Source organism: Piliocolobus tephrosceles, chromosome 4, assembly GCF_002776525.5.
Source record: "Piliocolobus tephrosceles isolate RC106 chromosome 4, ASM277652v3, whole genome shotgun sequence".
NCBI classification, from domain to species: domain Eukaryota; kingdom Metazoa; phylum Chordata; class Mammalia; order Primates; family Cercopithecidae; genus Piliocolobus; species Piliocolobus tephrosceles.
The window spans coordinates 48,461,195-48,483,430 of record NC_045437.1 but is presented as its reverse complement, the minus strand read 5'-3'; the positions used below and the strand labels follow the sequence as shown (position 1 = coordinate 48,483,430).

General features: G+C 41.1%; 2 protein-coding genes across 4 annotated transcripts in view; one reads left to right on the top strand and one right to left on the bottom strand.

The window, feature by feature from the left end:
* The window catches only part of MRPS27 (mitochondrial ribosomal protein S27), a 98,750-nt gene extending 78,716 nt beyond the window's left edge, over positions 1-20,034 (bottom strand). The window contains exons 1-2 of the mRNA XM_023207949.1: positions 19,911-20,034; positions 13,872-13,949 (exon numbers count right to left, since the gene is read on the bottom strand). Of these exons, the coding sequence (XP_023063717.1) occupies positions 13,872-13,949; positions 19,911-19,983 (151 nt within the window). The 5' untranslated portion in view covers positions 19,984-20,034. The remainder of the gene's footprint in view (positions 1-13,871; positions 13,950-19,910) is intronic.
* A 23-nt stretch (positions 20,035-20,057) lies between these two features.
* The window catches only part of PTCD2 (pentatricopeptide repeat domain 2), a 36,789-nt gene continuing 34,610 nt past the window's right edge, over positions 20,058-22,236 (top strand). Inside the window, exons 1-2 of one of the 3 annotated variants that reach the window (XM_023207952.1) lie at positions 20,058-20,166; positions 21,937-22,029. Coding sequence is in view for 1 of the 3 variants with exons in the window: in XM_031935421.1 (XP_031791281.1) it covers positions 20,169-20,280; positions 21,937-22,029 (205 nt within the window). In the remaining 2 variants the exon portion in view is untranslated. Of the gene's footprint in view, positions 20,281-21,936; positions 22,030-22,236 lie in introns of all 3 variants that reach the window. The other 2 variants (XM_031935421.1, XM_023207953.2) reach the window with 2 other exon arrangements.

Sequence of the window (22,236 nt, the reverse complement as noted above, 5' to 3'; positions counted from 1 at the left end):
ATACTTGGTATTTCTGAGATCACACTTTTATCTCAGAGTCTGAAAATGTCTGAAATCCTAGGCAGCATAATCTCCAAAATGTTTAGTTCACATCTTGTCATTGCTTTTCAAATGTACAATTCCTCTTTCCCCTTCTCCTCACTCTCAGCTTATGATTTTGTGTCTCATTTAACTGAGAAAACAGAAGCAATCCAAAGAGAACTTTATCCTTCGAGCATGATGTCTACCAGGTTACTAGCATCTGTGTCCATATTCTCTGTCCTCTATTCTGTTACAAAGGTTGAATGGTGTTAAACAAAAAAGCCCTCCCTTGCCGTCATATTTCCTACACTTAGGTCTCCTTTTCTCTGCTCCTCTTAACAGCATGACTGCTCAAAAGAGTCATCTCAGATACAGTTGTTACTACTTCCTGAGCTCCCAGTCTTCAACACATTCCTCTGACACCAATAACCACTACGACATTGTTAAAATCCAGTGGTTTTCAGTCCTCATCTTACTTGACTTCTCACTATCATTTGATACGGTTGACCATTCTATCCTTCACAAAATATTCTTTTTTCTCTCCTTCTTGTGTTCCTTTGCAGGATCTCCTCTTCTTCTTGACTTCTAAATGTTGGAGTGCCTCTAGGACTCAGTAGTAGACTGCAGACTCCCCTTCACCATCTAAGCTCGGTCCCTAGGTGATCTCATTCTCTGCCACAGCTTTAACCATCACCTATAGATGGTTGGCTCCACATGGACATACCTACCCCCACTTCTCCCTTTAACTCCAGACTTGCATTTCCAATTGCGTAGGTGATATTTCCATTTGGGTGTCTAATAGGTATATAAACATCACATGTTCTCTTACTTCCTCAAACTTCCACTCTCCGTCTGCTTTTCCCATCTCAGTAAATGACCACTATATTGGCTGGTTTACTCAGTCTAAAAATGTAGGCATCATCCTTGACCCCATTCTTTTCACACTCTATAGCCAATTTGTCAGTAAATCCTATAGGCTCTAGATTTGAAATATAAGTATATATTTCTCATCACCACCACTGCTAAGCCGCCAGTATCTCTCATCTCTCGACCTTGTTTTAACTATTGTCCCCACCCTTATTATCTAATCTCCACCCAGCAGTCTGAGTGAGCCTTTTAAAAGATAAATCAGCCAATCAGGATAAAAACCAACAAATGCTAATCTGTGTTGTTTTTTCTGTCTCTCACACTAAAAATAAAATCCATGTAATTACTAATATATACATTCTCAGTCCCTAGAACAGTTCCATAAAAGGCACCTAGTAAATACCTAAAGAAATGAATCAAAGGAAGAAAAGGAAGAAAGAAAAAAGCAATTGGGTTTCCAAGGTTTGTTTACTCCCTGGTGGAAGAAATTGGTTTATCAGGTAATAAGGACACAAGCAGAAATGATCAAGTAATAAGTCTTTGTTGAAAACCTATTCTGCATTTAACCATTTTTTCCTCTCTTTTTTCCCTGAGGGATTGATCTCAATGACTCAGTACCTACTGGGGGAAAACAACTTTAGAACTTGATATGATATAAAAGCAATTAGCTTTTCTTATGACTGTCTTAAAGGGATTGAAGCCAAGTGATTAAAGCAAAATAAAAACAAAAAAGTCCTTAAACCCCCTTCACACTAAGGCAACTTAATAGCACTAAATCTACTTGCTTACAGTAGACGTTTATGTTAAACGTCTCTCTCATAATAGCAAATCTTTATGATCATTTCATAATGAAGGCTCTTGTGTTTAGATGATAGGCAATATGAGAAATTACCTCCCTCTACCCAAAATTTACAATTTAACTTAAAATAGCAAGATCAGGATCTATGACCTAATTAAAATGAAAAACCCATCATTTCTTTGTGGGTTTCACATTGTGCACAATGTATAACCAAACTCTGGAATGAGGTGGCTTCACTGATCACCTCTGTAGTATGGTAACTCAAGATTGCACGTGAATCCTTCCCACCAAGGCATCTTTAGTCAAGTGAAATTGGCTGGAGCCTCAGAAAAGGTAACAGCTGCAGAGTCAGCATCTAATGAATAACATTTGCATATTCCAAGTCAGAGAAAGGTTTGCTGCTAAATATATTATGTGGCCAATCACCTCACAGTATAGCGCTGTCATGATGAATGAGGCAGAAAACTGCACAGAGCAGGGACGGCCAGGAAAGCTAGGGCAGCTGCGGTGTGCAGAGGGCCAGCGCCACAGGCTTCTGGACTGTGGGCTTCCACAGTCAAAATCCCACCTCACGTTTCAGTGAGGGGCCAGCAGATGCCCAGATTTTGTTCAAAGAGAGGTGCCAAAGAAGATACTTTTTTGCTTGCTACTCAGCTCCTCAGGAATACATACTGCGGCTGATGGCTGTGGACAACAGACTATATGGGAAAATGGATCTGAAATTTGAATTCTTCATTTAACAAAATTTAGAGCTAGACAGACAATGTGGAAGCATGCCCAGAAAATAAAATGTATACTAAAAATGCCCTTCCCCTTTGAAGAAACCAATACTATTAACGATCTCAGAATATATAAGATTTTATTGAGAACCCTGCACTATTCCCAGTAAGAGTACAATGGCCCACAAACCTGGGTGAGGATTCAGATTGCCTGAGGGGCTTTAAAACTTCAGATTCCTAGGATTTTTTTCACCCAGAGGGAGATTCTAACTCTCTGGGTTTGAGGTAGCGCCAGAGACTTAAACAATAGCCCCAGAAGATTGTAGTAATGAAACATCATCAGTTATGTTTGGAAACAACCATGGGAGGGAACACAGAAGAAGTCCTAGATGTTGCTCCTAAGCTCAAAGAAGATACTGAATAGGAATTCCATTGCTGGAATAAGATGAATTAAATATCTTTTAAAAAATTCTTTCCACTATAAAAATAAAACAAAATATCCATTTTCCCCCAAACATATGACTGAGCTTTCAAGAAGGTAGATGTAACTGTCAGAGGCCAAAGGCAAGATGAGAACATAAACTTGGAGTATTCAAGGGAGCTGTCCCTTTGACGGGAGCAGTCCTTTTGAGAGCATGATGATCTACAGTGATGGAGAGCTTTAGTTTCAATGACTTACGGGGAAGGGAGGATAAAACCAATACTTGTAAGATGAGAAACTCGTTCAGAGATCCTCAGGTAAAGCCAGGACTACCTAGGGGAACTACACCTGAAGTGAAAAGGTAACACTTATCACTACAATAACGTACCCTAAAAAGTAAACAACCAGGATTCTTGTCCCCTGAGGATTATAAATTACAAAGTCAGCCCTCATGTCTCTTTGGGGGATTTAACCCACTCTTCTCAAAATTCTCAAGCTGAGAATTTTGTTTAAAGAGTTGACTTTACTATATAAAATTCTAAAAAATGTAAACTATTCTATAGTGACAAAAAAGCATATCCACGGTCGCCTGGGAATTTGGGGTGTAGGGCTGGAAGCGAAAGGAGAAAAGGATTAAAGAATAGGAGAAAACTTTGGCAGGTGACAGATAGGCTCAATATTTTGATCGTGGTGATGACTTTATGGACATATACACCTGTACATTGGTCAAAACTGATCAAATTGTACATTTAAATACGCATAGTTTATTTTATGTGAAGAATACCTCATCAAAGCTGTAAAAAGTAAACAATGAATAAGTTAAAAAGCAGGTTAGACACAGGTGAAGTGAGAGTGAACTGAAAGGCAGATAAAAAAAATTACACAGAATGCTACAAAGATAAAAATGAGAACTGTAAAAGAGCAAAGATATAGAAAAATGAATAAGAATGTATGAAGAGACAATGATGAGAAGTTTTTAGAACTGATAAAAAATATAGGTTTCTAGATTCAGGATATGTATACAGTCTCAAGTCAAAAAGGTAAAATTATTATTTTGAAAATGATGAATGAGAGGATCTCAAAAGTGGCCAGAAAGAAAAGAGAAATTACAAAGAAAGAAACACCTATACTAACAGGTGTTTTCTTAATAGGAATGATAGAACCCAGAAAATAGAAAAAAATGTTCAAAATGTTGCAAGTATAAACTATCAACCTAAAATTGCATATGTAGCAAAACTATCTTTAAAAAATAAGGGCAAAATACAGGTATGCTGGCATGTGCTTGTAGTCCCAGCTACTCAGGAGGCTGAGGTGGGAGGATCACTTAAGCCCAGGAGTTGGAGGCCAGTCTGGGCAACACAGCAAGACCTCATCTCAAATAAAAAATAAATAAATAAATAAATACATAAAGGATAAGGGCAAAATGAAGACATTTTTGGACAAACAAAAACAGATAATGTATTAGCAACTAATACTCACTAAAGGTACATTTTAGAACTCACTAAAGGAACTTTTTAGAAATTACTTAGAAACTTCTTTTAGGAAGAAGGAAAAACAGCCTTTAAGGAAAACTTGAGATGCTAGAAAGTACAGTAAGTAAATAAAATTGGTTAAATTGGGCGGGGGGGGGGGGGGGGGAAACTGTTTAAAAGAATGTTATGTGTGTTTTAAAGGATAAAACTTTATTATTAGACAAGAGCATATGGTTAGACATGTGTGTGGACCTAAGGTGTTCTAAAGGATAGTAGAGTGTGATGAGCATCAAAATTTAAGCTAAATATGCATTTTAGAAGTTAAAGGGCAACAATCTCGAAAAAAGTAGAGGATATAATCTACTTTTTTATAAATAGAGGGGAAAAAAATTTACAAAACAAAAATAATCCAAAAGTGAAAATCAATCCAAAAATAAAAAAGTAAAAAAAAGAAAGATGAAACCAATCACAAAATGTGACAGAAATAAATCCAATTATAGTGGTAATCATGAAATGACAATGTAAATAGACGAAACTTTCTAGTTAAAAGATAATGATTGTCAGATTGGTTAAAAATATAAAATCTAGCTATATAAATCATATAAACACAGAAGAGTTGAAAATGTATTAAAAACACACTAGGAAGCCAAAATAAAGCTGGTAAAGTAGCATTAATATCAGACACAACAGATTACAGGCAAAAAGCAGTTTTATAGATTATGTGGGTCACTGCATAATGACCAAAAATTCATTTTGCCAAGATAATTTTAGCCTGGTGCACACCAAAGTAACACAGCTTCACAGTACATAAAATTCTGTCACAAAATCTGTAGTAGAGATGTGTTGAAAAACAAGCCTCTTAAAAAACAGTGTGGTCTCTGAGGCAAAGCTGTGACAATGAAGGTCACTGAAGAAAAAGATGAATCCTTTATTGAATCCTGGTAGCTTTGGGTGAAAAACGGTTTCAGTTTTTCTTTTCTACATAACTGCACGTTACTGCTACCCTTTCAGGCAACATTAAACTCTTTCTGGGCTTACGGTCATCTGCATACCTTACCTAATTTATGTAATAAAGAAACAGATACAGATTATTATTGCCCTTCCTAGAAGAACTGATCTTGAAAAATACAGGCTGAAACTGCTTTTGTTTCCCACATTTTAAAAGAAAAACGAGGACACATGACATATATCATGCACTGAATATACAGAACGAAGTATGGAAAACTAGCCTAGCAACCCATCAGGACATAGAGTTTTAGACTTCCTTCTATTTGTCTGTCACCAGAAGCTTTAATAAATAAATCCAATAAAGGAAAAACATGAAAGCAAGCTTTGTATACATATATACTATTGAGATTAAAGAAGGGTGATATGCACAAGTCAGACCCATCTCTAGAACTTGGCAAATACGGAAACTGGAACATGAATAGATGCCACAGAGATGCAAATATGGAACTGACAAAAGTTAAGAAAGCAGACTTCAGAAACTCTCCATCAGGCCTCAAGAGTAGGATCTGAAATATTCATGCAAAAAGCCAAAGGCGCCTACAGCCAAAATGCCACAGCAAAACTAAATCTCAGCTAAAATGGAAGAAGGGTCTGTAAGAGACAGACCTGAATGCAAATGTGTCAATGAAATACTCTTTGGATTCAAAAAGGAGGTTCTCCAAAAACAAACCAACAGAAAACAAACCAACAAACCAACAGAAACCAACACAAACAAGCAAAACAGTAACGCAAACCAAAACGTGTCCCAAGATTTGTGATCTGAAAAATCAGAAATAAAATATTTAATTCAGTAGGGCTCATGCATCCAGTTCAGCTCAAGTCACCTGGGTGCTCGCTCCTTGGCAGAGAGACTCAAGAAAACCTCCTCTCATGGAACTCAGGGAGCTTCCCAATAATGTGAACATTAATGGAATATTTAATATTACAGAAGTACTAGTTTTTTAGAATAGTATGATTAGCTACGTTTTAAAAAATCCTTATCTTTTAGAGGTACATATCAAAATACATACAAAATAACCCGAAAATTAAGTTTGTTAAAAAGTAATCTGGTGAACAGGTGGGGAGGGATGAAATAACATTGGTAGGGAATTGATAACTGCTGGAGCTGGGTGACAGTACACAGGGGTTTATTCTACTCTCTCTACTTCTGTATGTTTCTATTAAAAAGATTCAGAAAGAGTTAAGGGGAGCACATAGCAACCAACTGTATTATACACGAGCCTTTATTTGGATCCTGATTCAATGAAATCATAAAAAAAAAAAAAATTATGAGAGTATCAGGGATATCTGAGCCAGGCACGGTGGCTCACGCCTGTAATCCCAGCACTTCGGGAGGCCGAGGTGGGCGGATCACGAGGTCAGGAGTTCCAGACCAGCACCACCAAAAAGGCGAAACCCCATCTCCACTAAAAATACAAAAAGCCGGGCGTGGTGGCGGGCACCTGTAATCCCAGTTACTCGGGAGGCTACGGCAGGAGAATCGCTTGAACCCGACAGGTAGAGGTTGCAGTGAGCTGAGATCGTGCCATTGCACTCCAACCTGGGTGACAGCAGCAATACTCCGTGTCAAAAAAAAAAAAGGGGGGGGGGGCAGGGCCTGGTGGCTTATGCCTGTAACCCCAGCACTTTGGGAGGCTGAGTCGGGTAGATTACAAGGTCAGGAGATCAAGACCATCCTGCCCAACATGGTGAAACTCCATCTCTACTAAAAATACAAAGAAAAAAAAAAATTACTGGGGCGTAGTGGCGGCGCCTGCAGTCCCAGCTAGCTACTCAGGAGGCTGAGGCAGGAGAATGGCGTGAACCCGGGAGGCGGAGCTTGCAGTGAGCCCAGATCACGCCACTGCACTCCAGCCTGGGCAACAGAGGGAGACTCTGTCTCAAAAAAAAAAAAAAAAAAAAAAAAAAAAAAAAAAAAGAGTATCAGGGATATCTGAACACTAACAGGATATTTCGTGATATTTACAACCCTATTAATATTTTAGGTGTGATAATGGTATTGAAAAGTATCCTTATCTTTCGGAGAGCTATATCAAAATAGTTACGGATGAAATGATTTACTGCCTGGGATCTCCTTCAAAATTATCCAAAGCATCGGGATGGGGAAACGGTAATAAAGATAAAATAAAGACTAAGAGCTGATAATTGTTGAAGCCAGGTGATGGATAAAGGGGGTTCCTTATACCAAGGTGTCAAATGTTAAAACATTAAAAAAAAAAAATCTGTGGCGTTAGAAGTCAGGATACCGGTCACCTTCGGAGAGACTAAGTGGGGCCCACAATAAGGGCTTCTGGAGTGGTAGGAATGCTCTGCTTCCTACACAAGTTTACTTGCTTTGTGATAATTCATCAATGTCTATATTATGACTTGCACACTTTTCAGTATGTATATTATACTCTAATAGAAGTATTTTAAAGAAGAAATTGACTACTTTAACGTAGACGGAAGACCCTATGGTACAGTCTCAGGTACTACAGCAATCACTGAGAAACCTTTTTGGACGGAAAGGAAAGTGAGGCTCTCGCCCCGTTTCCTCCTCTCCACAGTGGAACGGGTAGCGGCCCTGGCTGGCTGCTGAGAACTCGGAACGGGGCGGTGTTCTGACGTTCGCGCCGGGGCCCTCGGGACGCAGCGCGGGCGCAGGTCCCAGATGCGGCATTGTCCCTGGGGCTGGGAAACTGCCCTCACGCTAGGGCCCTCCCGGAGGAGCTCTCTGGCACACTCAGCCACAAGGACGAAGTGAGGGGGCCCCGGAACCGCACGCCCACTCTGAGACCAGAACGTCTCTCTCGCCGTCCTCCTCGGCAGAGCACGGCTCAGGGTAGACGGCGCTCTGGCAGATGAAACCCACACCCACACGCCGCAGTGTCCCTTGCTGCCTGGCTCTCCAATGGGGATGGGAGCGGTGAAAGCCTCATATCGGTCCTCCTCCCTCCCCCAATCAGCGAGCCCGCTCGGAGCACCTCACGGCTCTCTGGATGGCGGCGCCCAATCACAGCGCTCCACATACTGGGCGCGGCCTCGCGCGCGCACATTACCCGGCAGCCCCGCGCCCACTCGCCACGTTCCACCGAGGGGCGGCGGATTCCCGCAGGGGCCACACTGCCACCTACTGTCCCAACTCCAGAGCTGGAGCCACGGGCGCTACCTTGCGGCCTACCTGCTCAGTGCCAATAGCTTAACCCAAACGCTCAAATAAAAATGAGGGAAAGCAAGTAGTGACGTCTAGTAAAACTGAAAACAATGTCCATTTGGAAAAAAGCGGCAACAATTACATTCCAGTACACAGTAGGAAAAAGTCTCAAAAGCTCTCTTTCTTCCAAGCAGTGTGAGTTCCAAAACCTTATTTCACCTCACGCGTTTTATATAGGGCTAAAAACAAGGGGCCTAGAGACTCCTCGGTCCACATATTTCTGAAGCACCTGCATGTCAGACGGCGAGGCAGGCATTACCATCATCTCTGATTTATAGGCACAGAAACCGAGTGTGACAGCTGAAAGTCGCAGAACTGGGACTGACACCCAGAAGTCGGCCTCCCAAGTGTAGACTTCAGCACATCACACACAAGGAAGGCACAAAGTGCTGAAATATAGGGCAGGAAACATCGATTCTGACTGAAGAGATTCAGGATGTAGAAAGATATTCTAGGCAGAGGGGACAGCTGTCATGGTGGCAGGAAAGAATTCAGTAAATGGTGGCTAGTACTGCTTTTCCAAGAAAACTAGTCTTAACTGAGAAAAGGGAACAAATGTCTCCATGTTATATTTACTCACTGCAGACTTTTTTTTTTTTTTTTTTTTGAGACAGGGTCAGCTCTGTCGCCCAGGCTGGAGTGCAGCTGCGTGATCTCTGGCTCACTGCAACCTCTGCCTCCCGGGTTCAAACGATTCTCCTGCTTCAGCCTCCGTAGCAGCTGGGATTACAGGTGTGCGTCACCACGCCCGACTAATTTTTGTAATTTAGTAGAGACGGGGTTTCACCATGTTGGCCAGGCTGGCCTGCCTCAGCCTCCCAAAGTGCTGGGATTACAGGGGTGTACCACTGCGTGCAGCCCTGTTGCAGATTATTATACTCATTCTTTGGCAAACAGTTACTGCTTACTCAGATATCCATGACAATGTTCCCTGGATTTGTGTGACTGACTATACCCAACACTAAGACACCAAACCTAGTGGCCTCATTTCCTAATCATCCCTACATACCTAGGAAAGTGTTAATAAGCTTTCCTGGAATTCGTCATTCCCTCATCTGTGCTTCACTGCACTTTGCTTATAATTCATATATGGCACATCAGAACACGCCTTGCTGTAGAACTATGAGTCCATACTGATCTAATCACTAGAACAGTGGTTCCCTAAAGGTATAGTATTGGCCTTACAGAGCATTTTAGGATATGTGGAGGTTGTTCTTGATTGTCACAATGACTGGAAGGCATTACTGGCACTTAATGGACAGAAAACAGGGAATTCAGATGACCTGCAATGCTGAGACTGTCCCGTACATCAAAACACTGTCTCTAGTGGGAGCCAGAGCTCTCAGTATGAAAGACAGGAGATGCAAATATGGACTGGAGCAAGGCAAGGAGAATCCCATGGGGATGAACTTGGGATTGGTGTGAACTCAATATTTGCAAAATATATATGGTATATGTACATGCATATGTGTACATGTATGTATTGATGTGTATGTGCATTCATTTTTTTTTCCAGAACTGTCCACTGAATGGGCCAAGAAGCAAAAATTTCACAGTAGCAAAAGGACACCTAGCACCTAGATCTTGGTTTCTACTGCCATTCCTCACCAAAAGTAACCAGAGCTCCTTGGAGAAATGGTTGATTCCAGGGGTAGGCCAGGAAAGGTGCACAGTGAGCCTGAAACACCTTGTTATATGAGAGAAAGTAAGTTATCAAAAAAGAGGGGGTTGGGGGAAAATGGAAGACAGCTTGAAAGGGCTTTTATCAGCCAAGTCTGCGATAATTAGACCATCAAAATAATTGAGGGTAATGAATCATTTAAAAAATTCACAAATTGATGATTTAAACATAATGCATGATAATAAACAGATAAATGAGAAAGAAATGAGAGAAAAGGAGAAGTTCTTGCTTATAGTAGAATACTGAGTGTTAGCTAGTAAATCTGGAGAAATTTTCAGAGTTGGAAAACCATTACTTTGCAACCATTATAGTAAAGATTGATTCAGGCTAAAGCCATGAATGGATGCTAAATCTAAGAGCAAACTTTTGATAAGCAACAGGTATCTGCATTGTATTAAAGTGTCTCTTCAAGAATAGCCCATTAATCAGAAGGGAGAAAACCAGTAACTCTACAGTGAAGAAATCAGACACAGTTGATTAGGTGATCAAAGTTGACATCACCAGTGAAGGCATAAGGTATCAGGTATGTCCACATGTGATACCCTGGCAGGGGTACAACATTACTGAGAGTATTCTGGCTGGGGAAGCATAACAATAGAAAATAACAGAAAAATCCAAAAAAGAGGAATATTCTATTACAAAGAGATTGAATTCTTTAAAAATATATAGGACAATGTCATAAGAAACAAAGAAAGGATAAGGAACTATTATTCTAGACCGCATCCTGTACTGGATGAGGAAAAACACTATGAGAGACATTATTGGGTCAATTTCCAAAACTGGGATATGAATAGTAAAGTACGATATTAATGTCAAAATTTCTCAAGTTGGTAACTGCGCTATGATTATACAATAGAATATCCTTATCTCAGGTAATGTACATTGAAGTATTCAGGATAAAGAGCTATAATATATGAAACAAACTGTCAAATGATTAAAGAAAGTGTGTATACACGGGGAAGGAGGAGAGAGAAAGCAAAAACAAATAAATCAAAATGGTAACACCAGGTGAACATGAGTAAAAGTAGTGCTGTGGTTTAAATATTTGTCTCCTCTGAAACTCATGTTGAAATTTAATCCCCAGTGTAACAGTACTGAGAGGCCAGTGGATCATGAGGGCTCTCCCTGATGAATGAATTAATCCATTCATGGACTAATGGGTTATCATGGAAGTGGACTGGTGGCTTTGTAAGAGGAAGAGAGACCTGAGCTACCATGCTCAGCCCCCTCGCCATGTGATGCCCTGAACCACCTGAGGACTCTACAGAGTCCTCACCAGCAGGAAGGCTCTCACCAGATGCCACCCCTCAACACTGGCCTTCTCAGCCTCTCTAACTGTAAGAAATAAATTCCTTTTCTTGATAAATTATCCAGTTTCAGGTATTCTGTTATAAACAACAGAAAACAAACTAGGACAGATATAAAGGAGTTCTTTGCAGTTTTTATAAGTTATTATTTTCATAAATTACTTCCCGCTGGGTGCGGTGGCTCAAGTCCATAATCCCAGCACTTTGGGAGGCTGACGTGGGCGGATCACCTGATGCCAGGAGTTCAAGGCCAGCCTGGCCAATAGGCAAAACCCTGTCTCTATTAAAAATGCAAAAATTAGCTAGGCATGGTGGCTTGCACCTGTAACCCCAGGTACTCAGTAGGTGGAGGCAGGAGAATCACTTGAACTCAGGAGGCGGAGGTTGCAGTGAGCCGAGATCATACCACTGTACTCCAGCCTGGACAACAGTGCAGACTCTGTCTCAACAACTACAATAACAACAAAATTATTTCCAAATTAAAAGATAAAAAAAATTTGCCATGCCATTTGTGACATAACAATTACACCACCAAAAACAACCCATTTATAATTAATGGAACTAACTCCAGTTTTCATATAAGCAAAGTATTTTTTTATGGAAAATAAGGTGAATTTTCCATAAATGCAACTCTATATTGAGAGAAGACAGACCTTTGAATCAATCAGAACTTTACCAAGAGTTGTTCATTCTATAAATAAAATTATGTCATTATGATACTGCCACTCCTGGTATTTGAATTCACCAGTATACCACATCTGTACCCATCTACTCTTCTTCCATGTCTACAATTATTCCACATTTATATGCAATATTTACCTGCTTCATTGTTTCTTGGTATAGTTTTGCCTAGACATTTGTTTACAAATTGAAATACATATTGTTTAAGTTACTCCCCTTTTGTTTCTCCTCTGTATCATGGCAAAGGAATCATACTGATTTTTTTTTTTGAGACCAAGTCTTGCTCTGTCGCCCAGGCTAGAGTGTAGTGGCACGATCTGGCTCACTGCAACCTCTGCCTCCCGGGTTCAAGAAATTCTCCTGCCTCAGCCTCCGGAGTGGCTGGGATTACAGGCGCCTGCCACTGTGCCCAGCTAATTTTTGTGTTTTTTAGTAGAGACAGCGTTTCACCATCTTGGCCAGGTTGGTCTTGACCTCCTGACCTTGTGATCCACCCGCCTCAGCCTCCTAAAGTGCTGGGGTTATAGGTATGAGCCACCGCACCCGGTCATATACTGATTTTTAAAACAGTAAGTATAGATAGATTATATTAACTATGAATTCAGTTTCAAGACGGTAAAAGAAGAGACAAGAAGGCTACCCTGGGCCTCTTATAGAGAGAATCAGAATGTGAGTTTCTTATGGAGAAGCTACGATTACTCATCTTCAGATCTTCCCTAGCTCTGCTTTCGCTGGCCTGTGCACATACACCCATTTCAGAGCCACAATCAACTCTGCTTGTGCAATCACATCGTCAGTAAAGAAAAGGATGAGATCTTTGAAAACCCCAATAAGGTACCATTACAGACAGCAATGTCTCCTGCACTTATGGGAAAAATCCATAAACACAGGGGACTTTATTCTTAAATGACATAAACCCAAAAAACAGCAAAAGAAATCTGGGGGAATATATTAGATCAGCATAGAAATTGATCCAAAAATTACATCAGTCTCATAAAACTATCACCAATCTATTTACTTTATTAATGTTCCGATGATGTTATATCTACCAAAGGGCAGGTAGTACCAAAAGTCTGAAGTATGTACATTTGTAAAAACTGCTCATTGAGTCGGTGATTTCTTTTGGGGCTTGGTATTTTACAAAAGACAGGCTGTTGTCTGTGTAATATGACATAGGGAACAGGAGAAAAGAAAGTATAATTACAAGCCCAAAGCCTGGGAAGATGTTAACCAACTATTTGCCTAAACAGCTTACATGAGATTGTAACTGCCTTCAAACCTGTCACCTGGTAATGAAATAGAGTCAAAAAGGGCTCTGAAGACCACAAGAGGAGTTAAGAAAATAAAGAGATTGACAATAAGACAGGACGAAATATAAAATACGAAATTCTGTAAAACAGACAGGTTGCATGGAAACCATATGGTAAAAATGGACAAAAAACAAAGAAAGAAACTGTTTACATTTCCTTTGAGGCAGCTCCTCAAATTCCTCCTCATGGAGGTGAAAATGAAATATTAGAAATGAACAGGATAAAAATGATTTTGCCATGTATAAAAGTCTAACTGTTTAAGACTTAAAACATACTTATCTGAATTGACTAATCATAAAAGCATAATTTCATATATACATTATATGAATAAATGATGGAAGACATACGGAGTGACTGAAAATGACACATATTATCATCCAATAGGTACATACCAAGACAGTAATGTTCTTTTTCTCTTGCTTCCCATTTGTGGCTGTCTACATAGGCTGCAGAAAGCAGGCATCTTTTACCTGAGAAAATAGACAATTATTTCGACACACATGGTTTTACAACAGGTTCATTTTATATGTTTTATTAAATATATCTTTGCTATCCTTTCAACTACCAGATTATATATTTAAAAAAATCGAATACAGTACAGCAACCAATATTGCATAGTTGACAATTCAGTGAAGAACAAAATACATTCAATCCCTACCAAGTGGAAGATGCAGAAAAACTGATAATTTTCACAATAATTTTTTAAATAAACAGGGTCGTGCTATAATGCCCAGGTTGAAATGCAGTAGTTATTCACAGGCACAATCCCACTACTGATCAGCACAGGAATTTGGATATGCTCAGATTCCAATCTGGTTCGCCCTTCCTGAAGCAACCTGGTAGTCCCCTGCTCCAGGGCTCAATCATCATTTCAATGCCAAACTTAGTGTGGACACTTGATTGGTACCGTGCACTACAGCCCAGAACTCCTGGGCGATCCTCCCGCCTCAGCCTCCCAAGTAGTTAGGATTACAGACACACACCACTGTGCTGTGCTCATAAATTTATGGATAAAACTGCTGATAATTTTGTTCCTATAACTTTAAGACTAGGAGCCACTTGTTGCTAGTAAATTATAACCTGGGCAAGCCCTAGAACACCTTCTTAGAACCAAAAACAACTGCTAACTGTTGCTTAACTCATTAATTAAATGCCTTATAATTATTATGCCTAAAAATATTTTCATCTTAGATCCACAGGTTTCACTCATTTCACATAAAGCAAAGAGTAGTATCTTACCCAATGAGCCAGCACCCTAGTGGTAAATTAAAGATAAACTCACTAAGCCAAAGCTGAGGTAACATACAAGATAGCATACCACCATTCCTAGCTCCTGGCACAATGCCTAGCCTTTGGCAGTGTTTAACAAACATGAGCTCAAGGAGTGAATGAGAAAGAATGAATGACAAGTTCATCAAAATTGAAAACTTTTGTGCTTCGAAGTACAATCTCAGGAAAGTGAAAGCACAACCCAAAGAATGGGAGAAAATATTTGCAAAACATTTATCCAGTACAGGACTTGTATCCAAAATATTTCAATAAATACAACTCAAAAATAAAAGACAACCCAAATGAATGATGGGTAAAGGATTTAAACAGGTATACCTTTAAAAACATATATACACTGAGGTGGGTGGATCACTTAAGCTCAGGAGTTCAAGACCAGCCTGGGAAACATGGTGAAACCCCTTTTCTACAAGAAATACAAAAATTAGCCAGGCATGGTGGCGTGCACCTGTAGTCCAACTACTCAGGAGGCTGAGGTGGGAGAATCGATTGAGCCCAGGTGGCACACGTTGCAGTGAGTCAAGATCATGCCACTGTATTCTAGCCTGGGCAACAGAGTGAGACTCTGTTTCCAAAAAAAAAGAAGGAAAGAAAAGAAAGTAAAATATATATGTATACACACACAAATAGTCAATAATCATAAGGACAGATGCTTAACATAATTTGCCATTAGAGAAATGCAAAACAAAATCACCTGGAAAAAAGAATGATTACATTCAATGTAATCATTACAATGACCACCATCAAAAAAGATAATGACAGCTGCTGGGGAGGATGCAGAGACACCAGAAACTCATACCTTACTAGAGAGAACATAAAACAGTACAGCTGCTTTTCAAAGAATTTGGCAGCTCTTCAAAATGTTAACATGGAGTTACTCAATCACCCAGCAATTCCACTCCTAAGTTTACAACCAAGAAAAATGAAAACTTGTGTCCACGGAAAATTTGTACACAAATGTTCACAGTAGTATTATTCATAATGGACAAAAAGTGGAAAAAACCCAAATATCCATCAATTGATGAACAGATAAACAAAATGTGGTCTATCCTTACAATGGAATAGTATTTGGCAATAAAAAAATGAAGTACTGATACATGCTACATGGATGAACCCTGAAAACATGTTAAGTAAAAAAGATGCCAGTCACAAAAGACCACATATTATATGATTCCATTATTTGAAGGATCCAGAATAGGCAAGTCTGTAGAGACAGAAAGTAGATTCATGGTTGCTAAGGGCTAAAGGTGGGGATCAGGAAAGCTAGAGGTGAAATTGGGAGCAATTCCAAATAGGCATGGAATTTCTTTTTGGGATAATGAAAATGTCCTAAAATTGCTTGTGATGATGGCTCCAGAACTCTGTCTTTATACTAAAACCTTTGCATTGTATACTTCATTTGTTGTTTTTTTGTTTGTTTTTGAGACAGAGTTTCGCTCATTGCCCAGGCTGGAGTGCAATGGTGTGATCTCGGCTCACTGCAACTTCCACCTCCCAGGTTTAGGTGATTCTCCTGCCTCAGCCTCCCAAGTAGCTGGGATTACAGGCACCTGCCACCATGCCCGGATAATTTTTTGTAGTAGAGACGGGGTTTCATCATGTTAGCCAGGCTGGTATCAAACTCCTGACCTTAGGTGATCCACCAGCCTTGGTCTCCCAAAGTGCTGGGATTAGAGGTGTGAGCCACCACGCCTGGCCTGAATTGTATATTTTAAATGGATGAATTTTATGGCATGTGAATTATACCTCAATAACCTTGTTTAAAAAAATAGAAAAACAGCCAGGTGCAGTGGCTCATGCCTGTAATGCCAGCACTTTGGGAGGCTGAGGCGGGCAGACCAGCCTGATCAACATGGAGAAACCCTTTCTCTACTAAAAATTAGCCAGGCGTGGTGGTGCATGCCTGTAATCCCAGCTACTTGAGAGGCTGAGGCAGGAGAATCGCTTGAAGCCAGGAGGCGGAGGTTGCAGTGAGCTGAGATCGTGCCATTGCACTCCAGCCTGGGCAACAAGAGCGAAACTCTGTCTCAAAAACAAAACAAAACAAAACAGAAAAACAGAAAAAATGACAGATAATTATGCTGAGGTCACAGCAGACCAAAAGCCCAACATAACTAGATAGCATGGGGGCTGATTAAACACAATATTGGAATGCTGTTGTTATTCTTTACCTACTTTCCAACTCAAACAAATAAACAAATACAAACACATTCGTGTGAATTTATACACAGTTCAATCATTCTCTTACTGTAAGCACAGATCTTTACTAGAATAATATATCTAAATTTGAGTTCTACAGATTAAATAATGAGACAACAATAAGGTTTCCAAAGACGGTTTCAAAAGGGGAACTAAGAAAAGATTGTTATTATTTAATTTAATTTCTTTTTTTGTTTTTTGGAAATGGAGTTTCACTCTTGTTGCCCAGGCTGGAGTGCAATGGCGCGATCTCAGCTCACTGCAGCCTCCACCTTCCGGGTTCAAGTGATTCTCCTGCCTCAGCCTCCTGAGTAACTGGGATTACAGGCATGCGCCACCACACCTGACTAATTTTGTACTTTTAGTAGAGACGGGGTTTCCCCATGTTGGCCAGGCTGGTCTCAAACTCCCGACCTCAGGTGATCCGCCCACCTCAGCCTCCCAAAGTGCTGGGATTACAAGTGTGAGCCACCACACCCAGCCTAATTTTATTTATTATTATTTTTTTTGAGATGGAGTCTAGCTGTGTTGCTCAGGCTGGAGTGTAGTAGAGTGCTGCCTCCAGGGTTCAAGCAACTCTCCTGCCCCAGGGGGATGGTTCTAGGATACCCCCTTGAATACCAAAATCTGAGAATGGAGAAGTTTTCTTACATAAAATTGCATAGTATTTGCAAATAACCCACAAACATCCTCCTGCATTACTTTAAGTCTGGGGTGTCCATTTTTTGGCTTTCCTGGGTCACACTGGTAGAAGAACAATTGTCTTGGGCCACACATATATATACTACACTAACACTAATGATAGCTGATGGGCAAAAAAACAAAAAACGTTAAAAATCTCATAATATTTTAGGAAAGCTTACAAATTTGTGTTGGGCCACATTCAAAACTGTCCTAGACTGAGGGTTGGACAAGCTGCTTTAAGTCATCTCTAAGTTACTTATTATACCTAATACAATATAAATGCAATGTAAGTGGTTGTCATATTGTATTTTTCTTTGTATTATTTTGCTGTTGTATTATTTTTTATTGTTAAGTTTTGTTTTGTTTTGTAGTATTTTTGATCCACTGTTGGTTGAATCTGCAGATGCAGAATGCTCGGATAAGGAAGCCAACTGTACTCCCAGATACCAGTGACTTGCTTACTCTCTACTTATTATCTCTTACTCTCTATGCCTTCATTCTAGCATATGCTTCATTCTAGCTAAGTAATCACCCTTCTATATTCTGAAGTCAGAAAGGACAATATCTAGATCACTGCTCAAGAGTTCTGAACTGTGAGATTAAAAAGCTAGGCCAGCTGGGCACGGTGGCTCACGCCTTTAATCCCAGCACTTTGGGAAGCGGAGGCAGGTGGATCACGTGAGGTCAGCAGTTCAAGACTAGCCTGACCAACATAGAGAAACCCCCTCTCTACTGAAAATACAAAATTAGCCAGGAGTGGTGGCACATGCCTGTAATTGCAGCTACTCGGGAGGCTGAGGCAGGAGAATCACTTGAACCCAGGAGGCAGAGGTTGCAGTGAGCCGAGATCGCGCCATTGCACTCCAGCCTGGGCAACAAGAACAAAACCCATCTCAAAAAAAAAAAAAAAAAAAAAAAGGCTGGGGAGGTGATAGTGGAGAAAGACAGGACTCCCAGAATGCCCTCTGTGTGTAGTTGTTCACGGAAACCACATGAACAGAAAATAGCTACAACAGCTAATTCTTACTAAGGTGGCAAGCATTGTGCATAACACTGCCTAATGTGTGACGTTAAACGTTTTCACCAGGTCAGCCACTTAATCTTCAGAAAACTAACTGGTGGCCAACTATGAGGTTTCACATTGATGTTTAATTGCTGTTCCTAAAGAAGTGCGTGCTTTTTTAAAAAATAGAGGATGGGAGGTACGTTGGAAAGGGAAGATAAGCGGCATTGGAAAAATCGACTGTGATTACTGCATTTTTATCAAATATGTCTGTCTGGATTATGTGGTTAGAATCACTGCAAATTTGGCTTCTGTAAATACTTTAAAACCTTTTCCAATGTTTTCATTATCAGATCCACTATGCAGGCTTTGAGTGGGCTGCCATTTAATTCAGATATCAAAGTACTTTACAAGTAACTATTAGCATTTATTATCTACACGTGGAAAACTATAGCAAAGAAAGGTCAATCAAAAGTTGTGCTCAAGGTCGTAAAATGAGATTAATACTGAAAAATTCTTCCACGAAGACCAGGGGTCCGGCTAAGTGTGGTGGTGTTAAAAATGTTTATCAGACGTCCCTCTAAAGAAACCTTAGATGGGAGAAAAATGTCCCAGCCCCAGGAATGGACACATTTTGGTTTTTCCTTTTCCTTTTTTTTTTTTTTTTTGAGACAGGGCCCCGCTCTGTTGCCCAGGCTGGAGTGTAGTGGCGCGATCTCTGCTCACTGCAACCTCCGCCTCCCGAGTTCAAGCGATTCTCCCGTCTCAGCCCCCCGAGTAGCTGGGATTACAGGCGCGCGCCACCACGCCTAGATAATTTTTTTGTATTTTTTAGTAGAAATGGGGTTTCGCCATGTTGGCCAGGCTGGTCTCGAACTCCTGGTCTCGAACTCCTGGCGATCCGCCCGCCTCGCGCTCCCAAAGTCCTGGGACCATAGGCATGGGCCACCGCGCCCGGCGCACATTTGGGTTTCGTGGTCAGCAAAAGCACGACCACCCCTTAAATCTGGCGAATCATACACAAATTCCCTCAGGCTATATAACCTTCCACCGCTCTTCATACCTTTGGACAGGCACATACTGTTATTTTAGGGAAGGAAACGGATCAGAGACCTTGTCTCCTTTTTCTGCACTACCAAACACACCAAATGGCGTCCCTAGCAGATTCCAGAAACATTTCCTTTCCTCTTGAAAGCCCACCGCTCCCTTCACTCAAAGAGCAGAATAATCAGGGGCCTAAAGAAGCTGTCCCGCCAACCTGCAGGGAAGAGCTGAGGAAGAACCACTTGCCGCGCCAAGAGCATCCCGCACCGCACTATGGAGGCAGCCATCTTGGAGCGTACCAAACGGAAGGGCCAACGGGTTGCCGACGGAGGACGGGGCGGAAGGGGCGGGGTTACAGTTCGACCTCTCGGGGCTCCCAGAATTGGACGAATCCCGTTTGCCGCCCGCGGCGTCAGGACCGACGCTCCGCCTCCTCGCCCCGGTTCCGGTAGTTGGTATAGTCCGAGACGGTATGGCTGCTGCACTTCGGCCCTCGAGTCGAGTTTTCCTGCAGGCACCGCAGATTTGGGTGTATCCTGGGGTGGGAGGCTCCGGCTCTGTCAGCTGCCGCTGCCCTCTCGGAGGTATCCGCGGCCTTAGCCTAGGGAAAGAGGGGAGGGATGGGAGAGAAGGGAGTGTTAGACCCCAGCTAGCGTCTCTTTGGAGCAGCCACAGCTCCTAAGTCACTCGTTGGCGAGGAGCGCACCCTCGCCCTCTAGTTACATGTGGGGGCAGTGGTGACCCCTGGGGGTCGTGGATACCCCCAGTGCCTGCAAATCGAAGGACTGCTGGGGTCTTGACCTTGGGGCTGTAGTGCACCCTCATATGGGGCGACGTTGGTCTTCAGGAACACCCCTCTAGCGTTGGGTGACATTTTTCTTTTTCTTTTTTTTTTTTTTTTGAGACGAAGTCTCGCTCTGTCGCTCAAGCTGGAGTGCGGTGGCACGATCTCGGCTCACTGCAACCTCCGCCTTCCGGGTTCAAGCGATTCTCTTGCCTTAGCTTCCCGAATAGTTGGAACTACAGGCGTGCGCCACCACACCCGGCTAATATTTTGTATTTTTAGTAGAGACTGGTTTCACTATATTGGGCAGGCTGGTTTCGAACTCCTGACCTCGTAATCCACCCGCCTCGGCCTCCCAAAGTGCTGGGATTATAGGCGTGAGCCACCGCGTCCGTCCTTTTTCTTTTCTGCAGAGTTTGGGAGCAGAGGTCTTAAGGAGTCTCAGTTCTGCTAACAATCTAAAAGACTTTAGCACGTTTCTTCATTTTTCAAAACTATCCTTTAACATCTCTATGAAAAGAGTTAAATTTGAAGATGCTAGTGATAGTAAAAATGTTTGTCAGGCATTACTTTAATGTATTTTATATACATTAATTCCTTTTCTCTAGACAACACCCAGCAAGAGAAGTACCATTCTTTTCTCCATTTACAGAGGAGGAACAAGGTTAAGTAATTTGCCCAAGGTCAGAGGAAACTGTTAGAGGCGGGATTTGAACACAACCAACAATACAGAGACCTACTCCTAACCACTTCACTGGACTGCCTTTCTGTAAATAAATAGCAATTTTTATTGTTACCTTGTTACTGCAGCTCAGAGAACTCTGTTAGTGCGTGATTCTTTGGCCAAGCTTCATCCGTTTTATGTCATGCATAGCCAAGGATCTAAAGAAAGGATGATGTTTCCCAAATCTACTAAGCTGTGATCAGTGATTTCCATGTATCTCAGATGTATTTTGAGTCCACATCTGAGAGACCTTAACCCCCTCATTTCACAGAGGACAAAACTGGGAGTTCCAGTGATCACGCTGCAGCTTTTTCCACTACTCTATGCTTCTCCCTGAATAAACCAAAACTAAATATGCCTATTTTGCATTTAAATGTTATTAGTTTTTTTTTAATGCCCTTGATACCCTTTAACCAGATGGCGAATGCCCATTTGTACTTCAAATCCCAACTTCCTGTCAACCAGTCCCCACACATGGTTTCTCACTAGCTATGGTTAATCACTAGCTTCTTTCACACACACAAGTAAAACCTGTTTTGCTGAGGATTTGCACTCTCTGATAGTTCATAAATGGTTTTTCCCAGGAATTATATTTGTACAGTCATATTTGTACCTGTCTAATGGATTATTTATAATAGATGTTAATTAGAGGCAGTCAAGCTCTACTCGTGTTATTTGCTAACTTCTAAAACAGTCAAAATGACTTTACTTTTTTCTTTCTCTGATTTTTAGCTAAAAGATACCTACTTACAGATAATGTGGTGAAATTAAAAGAATTTCAGCAACAGAAAGTGGCTGTTGCATGCAGTCTTCCTGGCACTAAAGGTAATGGAATCTATTTTGTTAATTCTGTAATTTATCTGTCATTTAAGTGTCTCTGTATTTATCCCTCCCTATTCAGTGTCTCCTTCAGTGACTTTATTATTCCTTAGAAAAAGTTGAGACCATTTATTGTTAGTTTCATAGTGAACTCTTATATTCATCTTGCATCTCCTACTTTGCTGCTAGAAAGTCTACAGCTCTCCTCTTATT